The 9,857-nt window shown below is 42.4% G+C and overlaps 1 protein-coding gene across 2 annotated transcripts in view; it reads right to left on the bottom strand.

Annotated features, from left to right (window-relative positions):
• Positions 1-9,857, bottom strand: part of cltca (clathrin, heavy chain a (Hc)) — a 32,889-nt gene that overhangs the window by 4,463 nt on the left and 18,569 nt on the right. The window contains exons 9-29 of one of the 2 annotated variants that reach the window (XM_087177108.1): positions 9,271-9,423; positions 9,042-9,164; positions 8,062-8,199; positions 7,800-7,964; positions 7,466-7,646; positions 6,706-6,869; positions 5,334-5,459; positions 5,102-5,244; positions 4,628-4,862; positions 4,396-4,518; positions 4,162-4,307; positions 3,883-4,066; positions 3,601-3,793; positions 2,953-3,110; positions 2,592-2,864; positions 2,174-2,491; positions 1,702-1,833; positions 1,479-1,589; positions 1,210-1,380; positions 879-1,100; positions 384-550 (exon numbers count right to left, since the gene is read on the bottom strand). In XM_087177108.1, the coding sequence (XP_087033234.1) occupies positions 452-550; positions 879-1,100; positions 1,210-1,380; positions 1,479-1,589; positions 1,702-1,833; positions 2,174-2,491; positions 2,592-2,864; positions 2,953-3,110; positions 3,601-3,793; positions 3,883-4,066; positions 4,162-4,307; positions 4,396-4,518; positions 4,628-4,862; positions 5,102-5,244; positions 5,334-5,459; positions 6,706-6,869; positions 7,466-7,646; positions 7,800-7,964; positions 8,062-8,199; positions 9,042-9,164; positions 9,271-9,423 (3,558 nt within the window). In that variant the 3' untranslated portion in view covers positions 384-451. Of the gene's footprint in view, positions 1-383; positions 551-878; positions 1,101-1,209; positions 1,381-1,478; positions 1,590-1,701; positions 1,834-2,173; positions 2,492-2,591; positions 2,865-2,952; positions 3,111-3,600; positions 3,794-3,882; positions 4,067-4,161; positions 4,308-4,395; positions 4,519-4,627; positions 4,863-5,101; positions 5,245-5,333; positions 5,460-6,705; positions 6,870-7,465; positions 7,647-7,799; positions 7,965-8,061; positions 8,200-9,041; positions 9,165-9,270; positions 9,424-9,857 lie in introns of those variants that run through there. The other variant, XM_023418321.2, reaches the window with a different exon arrangement.

The following is a 9,857-nucleotide window of genomic DNA, read 5'->3' as shown; positions in this document are numbered from 1 at the left end:
CTAGTTCTTTAAAACAGGGGATAGGGGCGAAGGGTGGTTACTTAACAAGTGGCACAACACACACCTTATATTCACATTGTCGACACACAAAGTGAGTTAGCTAGGTTACAATCATTTCTCATCTACTGCAAGTATCATCTTATTCCTCACTTGTTCCTCATCACTGTCCCATCCTGAAGCCAATTTCATCTGCACATGTTTCTTGACTAAAGTTATAATAAAAATAATATATTCAGGGGTTCCTTAAGAGATACTGTAGTTGGTCATCAAGGTCATCATGACAAGTATTATATTTACTTCAGTTCATTAGAAATAATATTAATGCTGTTAACGCAGCAGACTGCTACAGTTTTTTTTGCAGATTTACCACGTTGCCCTACAATTAAATTGTGTCAGCCTGAGAGATGCCTCAGTGACTTGTGTCGAAGTGAGAGTGTAATGCGTGGTACAGCTAAAACCATGCACACTCAAGGCCGCAGTCTTCCAAGGTAAATAGTCTGAGATCAAAAATAGAGCTTTCAACTTTCACCTGTTCCTTAACCGCATCAACCTGGAAGAGAAGAGGTGCAGCATAGAAGAAGAAAATTAAAAATATTTCCCCATTAAAGAAAAAAGGTGAAGGAGGAAAACTCAACAAGATGGTTAACAGAAGGGCATCGGACAGGATTCTGAGTATGTTTGATACTGACTTGATTCAAAAGAAAACCACTGTATATTTTAAAAACTGTGACCCTTGTATTGATCCTCTCTGACAGGATGACAGCAGTGGTACAAAGCTATATATATATATATATATATATATGGCCTGCATTTATATCAAAACCTAATCATTCCTCAGATCACTGAACTCCAGCCTGAAAAGATCACAGACGACCCACCTTGCTGAGGTACTCCCTCATGACCTGAATGAAGTATGGCATAGAAAAGTCCATGATGTTGTGCCTCCAGGCTGTCTCCAGCACCACGTCAGGCCGCAGCAGGTCATAGCAGGTGAACAGGCAGGCGGCGAAACACTCCCTCTTGTTCTCCTGTAAGAACCAGGACAGCAGCTCCTCCGCCAGCTCTGTGTCCTTGGACTCTGACGCATACTGCATGGCATCCTGCAAGGGAGACGGAGCATGGACGGGTCAGGAATAGTCTCAGTCAATTTAAGCCGTTCATCTGAAATATTCACGAGAAAACTACTGGCTAATGAACCATTATTGGCACCTTATAGAGCTTATCCTTCTTGCAGAGCTCCACACTCTGTTTCCAGCGGTTGTTGCCCTTGAAGAGGTAGGCAGCGATTCTCCTGAACTCAATCAGCTCGTGCTTCTCCAAGCGCTGGGCCAGCGAGATGTTGTCGAAGTTGTCGTAGGCGTCTATTGATGTCCTCAGTGCCTAACATGAGTGACATGAATATCAAATAAAATTAATATTGACATTTCTGAGATATAAAAGGTTTAATAAAATACTGTGGTGCTGTCAAAGGATCTCACCTGATAGTCCTCCTCTGTGATGAAAAGGTTGTTAAGTGCTTCATTGACTGATTTGTTGTTGTGGTTCTGTACTGACCGCAGGTAGGGTTTGACCAGAGGCAGCTGTTTAACCTGTGAACACACATGTACAATCATCATCATCATCATCACCATCATCACAATCCTGACAAACTGAGGACATTTCCATAATACTCCTTTATCATTACAAGAGATTAAATTGTACCTTGCTGAAGAAGTTGACAGCGCGGGAGTGGTCCAGTCTGGGGGAAAGCACTATGAGCAAATCATTCAGTAACAAGGGCTTAAACTCCAGATAGAACTGGGTGGCTTTGTAGTACAGCTCCACGTTGGCCACCTTCACAGGGAGAAGAGGAAACAAAGTCTTACAAACAATCATTTAACAAAGATAAACATTGGATTGGGAAAATATAATGTAATATGAGACATGCTGATTATAATTTTTTATATTGTAGTATTTTATAATGATCATAAAGTCACACTTAAACCAGAGAAACTAGACTGTAGTAACATACATCATATGTTTTACTACTACAACTTTAGTGTAACTCCAACTGAAAAGATTGATACAGGCAGTCATACTCATATAGCTTGTAAAAAAATAATTAAAATATAATAATAATAAGAACAACATGTTATTAAAAATATAATGGTTTCGACCTCATATGAAACTGTACCTTGGTGATGATGTCTTTGAACTGTCCTTCTTTCCAGGCGTCTGTTGGGTGGTTCATCATGGTGATGATGGCGTTGTCAAACTCCTCGTACTTGTCGTACAGGAAGACCAGCTCGGCCCACAGGTGAGCCTGCTCTGCTGCTCTCAGGACCTTTGGGATGTTAACTCTGGACCAGAAGAGCTCCAGATGCTCCCTCATCTTCTGGGGCTTGAACTTGGAGTAAAGGATGGCCAGCTCTGTGAACATCCCCATGTGAGCGCGCTCCAGGCCAAGGGCGGCCTCCAGCATGGTGATCAGCTCCTCAAAGTAACCACGGTCCTGTGATACAAGAGGGGTGGGGGGGTGTGTTTATGTGTGTTCATGTATGTGGGCTAAGTTGTTGAAGTTGCACACAAAAATGCCTTTAATTCCTTCTTACTTGGTAGTAGTTGATCAGCTCCTCCAGCTCATCAGCGTGCACCACAATGTGGAGACCACACATCTGGGCCAGTCTGAACTCCTTTCCATCCACGCAGGCGAAGCACACCTCTTTCCAGGTGCGGGTGCTGTTGGCTTTACGGGCGCCGTCCACAGCAGCCTGGTACTCCCCGAGGTGCACCAGTGTTGAAGCCAGACGACCAAAGTTGGAGACATTGTTGTATAGCAGCTTAGCTGCCTCATACATTTTCTCATCATAACAGCGGTCACCGACCTGCAGAACAGATTCAGTTATAAGATACTGTTTTGTTTTGTTGACTTGACGGCTGATTGACAGAGGACTGTATGAGAGTGAGGCTAACCTGCTGGATGTGAGCATTGTTGGGTCCATTAATGAACTCTTCTAGTTCTGCCAGGCGATTGGTTTTGGCCAAAGCAAAGATGAGCTCTGTTTCTACGTAGGATTCACGAGCCTTCTTACGAGCCATCTGAAGAAATTTGACCAGATCCTCCCAGTTACCTGAAACACATGGACATGGACATTGATATTATGCTGTTGGTGTTTTCACATGAATCCCTTTCTCTTTTGGTACATCTGCAATTCTGCGTCAACTACATTTTATGATGATAGTGTATACTTTTAATTAAAAAAAACTGCGGCACTAGCTGCAACTGTCAGCAAATACTCCTGGATGACAAAACTCAAACGACAAACTCCACAACAAAGCCGATGTGCTCCGTATTGATTGATTTCAACTAAAATGGCAAAAAAACTGACTGCTTTGCTTTCTCTAAAACTCTGCCTTCTGTTCGTAGTGTTTGATCAGTCCACAGTAAGTCAGGTTGTATTCTTTCCCACCATGCTCTGCAAAGTTTTGGAAATCCATCTAAAGAATTTTGTAGCTGGCAATTAAGAAGCAGAATGGTGTGAATAATCCTTAATGTCAACCAACTTTGCTGCTCTTTTTCTCTGCCATCTTTTCTTGCTTGAGCTCAACAAATCTCCTTACCACTCTTATCAGCAGCCTGTACAACCTCCATGTATGCAGAGGGGTCATCAGCTTTGATGTAGGAATCAATGGCCTCCTTAACCAGGCCCTTCTGTAGCTGAGCCTTAGCCAGCTGGCTCCACACAGCTGGCTCATTGCAGCGCTCTGCAAACTCATAGGCCCGGTCCAGGTTGCCAATATGCTCGATCAGCACCTAGGGAGACAGAAAGAAAAAACATGGAGGATCAACACTTCTTCGGTCAATAAGGTATTAGCATAGCTGTTTAAGAGCTAATGACAGACCTGCACAGCAGAGGTGTTGACGTCAAACTTCTTGAAGATGGCAAAGGCCTCCTCGAATAGCTCATTGCTGATGGCGATGTTAGCGATATCAGGAGCGTCATAGTTGTCTAGCCTGCTGATGTACTCCATCACACGTGTACGGTCAGCTTTGATCGCTGTCAGGATCAACAGATTCTGCAGATTTCTGTGGGAAAGCAAAGACACAGGACACTGAGCACACTTCAATTTTGCAATATGGTTTTGAAAACTGTTTTATTTTAATATGTTACTGCTAAAGACCTGTGTTCACTGAAGACAGAGTTGTCCAATACAATCTTCTCCAACAGCTCGATGAGCTCGTTGGGCAAATCTGCGGTCATGAAGGCCTTGACTGTGACCGATACCTCCTCTGGGTCCTGGGTTTCTGACAGTGCTGTCTGTACAACCTGAGAGCAGATACAAGGGGACAGAGGATTAGAAAAGCACCAGGCACGAGGACTGAATGAGATGGAACATGCCTCGTTTATACTTTACCTGGTCAATCAGTGGTCTCCTGTAGGGGTTGCTCTCCAGCAGCACACTCGCCCAAAGCTCAGGGTCTTTGCGACGGACCAGGTAGCGAGACAGGCTCTTGAAGAGAGAGTTCTCATTGCAGACCTGATGTGAAAAAAAAGAAAAATTACAATAGGAAAGGCAGTTAAATGATGAACAGCAAGAAAAGAAGGTGGACTAATACTAAGATACAAGTACAAAACTTCATCCTCACATTGATCAGCTCCTGGTCACACTGTCCTCTCTCGTAGGCCACACAGGCTAGGTGGGGGTCTCGCTTCTCGCAGTACTTTCCCACCACGCGGCTGTCATAGTACGGGTTCTCCCGCAGGAAGCGTTCAGGGTTATTGTTGCTGTCGATGTAGATCTTTGCCAGGGCATTATGTGTGGCGGGCTCCTCGCAGCCTTCATGGATACGAGACTCCAACCAAGGAAGCAGCAGCTTCAGTCTGAAAAACAAAGAGATTCACTCTGACTGCCAACATCACCTCTCAGATGAGGATGACGCACAGGTCAAACAGACAGGTTTTTTTTGGGATCAGTTTTAGGTTTGATACCTTGAATTCAGATTACTGTAGCTTTTTAAAAAATTTTTTATTAACAATTTTATTTTAAAAGCATTGTCATCTCTTGATACTCCTTACAAACATGTATTGATCTGAAACATTTATATGGAATAGTACAGCACCTGTTCCTCTTTTCCACCTCAGCGACCAGTTCATCAGTGGAGAACTGTCCCCTGACAACCAGGATCAGGCTCTTGATGACATCCTCTGAGCAGTCCACGTCTAAGAGACCGCCGACCACAACAGGCAGACGGCTAGGATTCACCTGAAACACAAACAATCCCTCTCATTAGCTTATGTCTGTAATGTAAGGATACACCGTGACAGTAATTTGAATGTGTGAATTTGCCTTACCTTCTGAACATAGATCTCAATGTACTTCTGCAGGTTGTTGCGGTACAGGTAGAGGACCAGGTCATGGACAAAGTCGAATCGGTCACAGACGATGATGAGTGGCAGCTGGTCGGTGAGTTTGGCTTCCTGTTAGTCACACAGAGCGGAGGGAGAGCGACTACAGTCAGCAAGATCTTTTATCCAACATCAACACCTCAACTCAAACCACAAAACGTCAACCAAACCTGATGCACCAGGGGTGATTCTTTTACCACGGCACGTAGAACTAATCTATTTTGGTAATGAAATACTCAATACTAATTTTTCTAGTAATTTTCCAGCTACATCAACCTTCAAAAATGACGTGATAAAATATCAAGGGAGGAAACAAAATAAAAGGTTTGCCACTACAACAAATGGACGTCTAGAGGATGGTTAGATGCTGAATTAGTGTTTCACATTAGAGTCACAGAACAACACCTCTACATATCCTAAAGTAGCTTCTCACTCATTAACAGGGAGAGAGCTGCAAGTTGTCAGGAAACCATGAGGCAGCACTGACCACTAGTCCTCTGTACCACAATGCACTGATACAGGATTAACAAACTGGGATTGTGAACCTTTTCAATATTACTGAACAACATGCTGCACAGATCGGAGACCCTGTATTACGGGACTACACACTAAACACACACGCACACACTTTGAATGTCTTAATTGTTCTCAATTATGGAGATATGGAGCCTGGAATTGTCCACAATTAACTGCAGTCATACAGAAAACATCCAATGAATGATTAAGTCTATGTAAAGATCTCTGGTGCACCCCAGTGGGTGTATGGATTGTGGTGTACGAGCAATAAACACCTCCATACAAATCCCAGTTTCAATCCTGTGCCTAGTTCAGGGTCAAGGATGAAAAAAAAAAAAAGACAACAGGAGATGTCCTGTACTGTGAGGAGGGACAGATTTACCTGATTAATGTCCTGCCATTCCAAAGACAATGGGGAAAAGCACAAAATATAATTGACTGCTGTCAGGAAGGTTGGTTGAACACGTGTATTTATATGCCTGTACACAAATTGCTGGGGATCCGCTGGTGATTGTAATAATTTTCTAATCCATTTCTAGGGAAGGGTCAAAATGTGAACGTTTCTTGTATTGCAATAGCATGTAGCATGTTAGCATGTTTTGCCTTAACATGGAATAAAATTCAGAAAAATGGTCATAGTTGTAACATGTAACAACAAATAAAGCAGAAGTGTTGATCAGGAACAGAAAGATACAGACTGAAACAGAGAGGGAATAATAAATGACACAAAGGCCCAGATACAGGAGGAAAAGAGCTGTTAAATGTCAGTGTTTGATCACTGCAGCTGTCCCTGCGGCTTTACCTTGAGGAAGTTCTTGACGCGCTCAGGGTCATAGCAGTTGCTCTCTCTACAGATCCTCTCCACCTCTTTGATCTGGCCCGTCTTGCAGGCGGCCTGGATGTATTTGAAGTGAACCTCAGGGTCCTGACTGAAGTTCACAATAGAACCCAAGAAGTAGAACAGACCTGAGAGACAAAGACAGTCAGTTGTATAAAGCCCCAAACGACGTACATGTCTACAGCTCCAGCAATCTAATGGCAGCATTATGGATCAGTAATGCATCCGGGGAAAAAAAATAAATCCAAAATCGACATTAAAACGTAGCTCCTTGACTGCAGTTTCTTTTTCTTAATTAACCTTTATGTGCCATTATTTCAGTAATAGTAGAGGAGCTGCACTAATTTACCTCCAGGACATTCTGTACAATCTATTGATCGTCCTGCCTCTGCTCTGACCTACTTGTCTAACAGATAGTTAGGGGACATCTATCTAAGTATGTGGGCGGATGGCTGGATAACTGAAACTGAGAGACAAGTCAAATGATAATCTAATGTCTACTCTGAATACAGGAATACTTAGGTGAATTGTCCCATTTCACAAAACATTAACTTTTAAGGTCTGTATTAGCTACTTTTTCAATACTTTGCCTCTCTGACTGACCAAGAATGCCATCAGTGTCTATGTACTTAAAAAAAAACATTTATATTGTCTGGATTATAGATTACATAAAATATTCAAATATCAAAAGAGCAGTCTGCCTTTATGAAGCTTGAGCTCTCACCTTCAAAGCTCTTGAAGGACTCAAAGAGCTCAGTGAGAGCCTGTGTGGTGAGCTGCTCATGGTACTTGGAAGCCACCTGGACACAGATCTGCAGGTTCTGGCGGATGTTGGCTGACAACATGGCCCTGAGGCACTCCAGAGAGTCTTCCACTGACAGGGAGCCAAAGAAGTTCACCAGCCACTGAAAGAACGGGAGGAAATTTAAGTTGAAGTCATTGGTTGTTTCTACAGTGGAGTTAATCACAAATTCTTCAAAAAGCAATAAGAAATTGACAAGAAAGAAAAATAGACTATTTTTAATGTAATTTCCCCTCAGTCGGGAACTGAAACCTACCTCTGGGTTGAGCAGGTGTGTATGAACAACAGCACGCTTGATGTCGTACAGGTCTGTGTAGTGCTCCAGTGCTCTTTGCAGGAGTCCAGCCTTCTCACACAGCTGGGCGATGTGGGCGCGATCGTAATTGGTGAACATCTGGTTGCCCAGGATAGCATCGGCAACCTGCACCCATGACACAAAGAAATTAAAAAGTTAGAAAAATGGTTCCCAGCTTTATTAATCGAATTCCTTTTAGTAAAGTATGAGCGCATGTGTTCACCTGTGGAGCATGCATGAGGTTCATCTCCAGCAGGCGAGTCTGCAGTGGTCCTTCTGAGGGTCTGTTGTTCTTCAAAGCGTCCAAGAGGAATGAGGTGCACTGCTGGATCAGGTTGTACTCCATGAATACATCCACGATCTGGACAGACAGAGACACAGAGGCACATTGTCACACCACTCTCGAGAAGGAGAGACCATGTTTGTGTAACTGCTACAACGCTGACAAGAATATTACTTGTCAAAACCTTTCTTTGTAATAAATAAAGTACTACTGCACTACAGCTATTACTAAACAACACAAACATAAATGCAACACTCCTGCCACAGTCTCCTAGAGTTCTGCATCACTGACAGGATTGAGATGCAAGAAGACCACACACTTCTCTAAAACTTTAAGACCAGTTACGATTTAAAGTGGAAGTTGGCTGAATACAACACATTTCCTCTTCCAACGATCGAAGACGGCCTCTGATGCAATATGTTTTATTCTTAAAATTCCTGTTACCTGCCAGTACAGCACTTTAGGCAATAAGGAAAGCTGTGTCAGCAGTTGACAATTGCAGTGTAGAGAGTCTGCAGTGGCAGGAAGCAAAGCAAGAGCTGCATTTCCTTTATACTACAGGATAGCTGAGCTTCACAGTTGTTGGTGTCTCATGTGACTCAGTCAAATATTTTGTCCAATTTCAAGGAAAGTTTAGAGTCGACTTGTTAACTGCAGACCTGGAATGTGCAAGGTCGCAAAGTTTATTTTTTTTCAGGAAATTATCGTCAGGTCTTACTCAAACATCAAACACTACAACCCAACACACCCTGTGCTGCAGGGCAATCAATTTTTAAGCCTACTACACTAATCTGTCAGTTTCAATAAGAGTAAGGTATAAATGTCAAGAACCTCTATCTGTTTATAATTTGAAAGTACTTCATAAAAACATCAATGGATTCTTGATGGATCACTGGAAATCCCTCCCTCCTTCCTCTGACCTGTGTGATGTCAGCAAGTGGCTCTTCATCCTGGACCAGCATCTGGGCAAACTGCAGGCCTTGTTCTGGGTTGATTCGCATCACATTCCTCAGCAGAAAGATCCAGTCTGGAGTGTAGCCCACCTGGGGAAAAAAAACAAAAAAAACCATTAACATCATCATTAACGTAAGTGACAGGATTTAGCAAAATTAAAAGAGCTTGATTACTGTCTCAGCCAGACAGACATACCTTCTTGGCGTACAGGACAATCTTGGGGAACTGACCAGTCTCTGCAAAGCACTGAATGACCTTGTTGGGGACGTTGGCCCTGAGGTAAACACTGAGAGCCAAGGTGGGATCCACTGCCTTCACCAGGTCACCAAGTTCCTCTGAACACTCCAACTGAAAAGAGGGACAAGTAACATCAGCATCGGAACCAATGCAGAACTATTTTAAAACGAAACCCTTTAATTTGTGAAAAATCTGGCTGTTTATATTAGAGCCGATTTTATTGGCCGATATTGGCCTATTACAGATATATCGGTATTGGCACATATATTCTCAGATATGGGCTGATATGATTATTTTTATTAAGAAGCAATAATACAGTGAAAATGCTTATATTTATAGAGGCAGCATTTTATGTATATCTGATCCTTTCTTTTCATTCAAGTTGAATATACACACATACACATTATATATATATATATATATATATATATATATATATATAACAAGTTATTTTAATGTATGTAAGAAAAGTAAATAAAACATGAACAAATACACAATGAAAATACAAGGGGAGAGAATGCCAAAATAAAGAGAATGTATAGCAA

The sequence above is a fragment of the Seriola lalandi genome, unplaced genomic scaffold, assembly GCF_002814215.2.
Source record: "Seriola lalandi dorsalis isolate HSWRI2012SDOR001 ecotype SW California unplaced genomic scaffold, Sedor1 jcf7180002054581, whole genome shotgun sequence".
In the NCBI taxonomy this organism is placed as follows: domain Eukaryota; kingdom Metazoa; phylum Chordata; class Actinopteri; order Carangiformes; family Carangidae; genus Seriola; species Seriola lalandi.
Note: the sequence above shows the minus strand (reverse complement) of the source record. Positions and strands in the feature narration are given on the sequence as shown.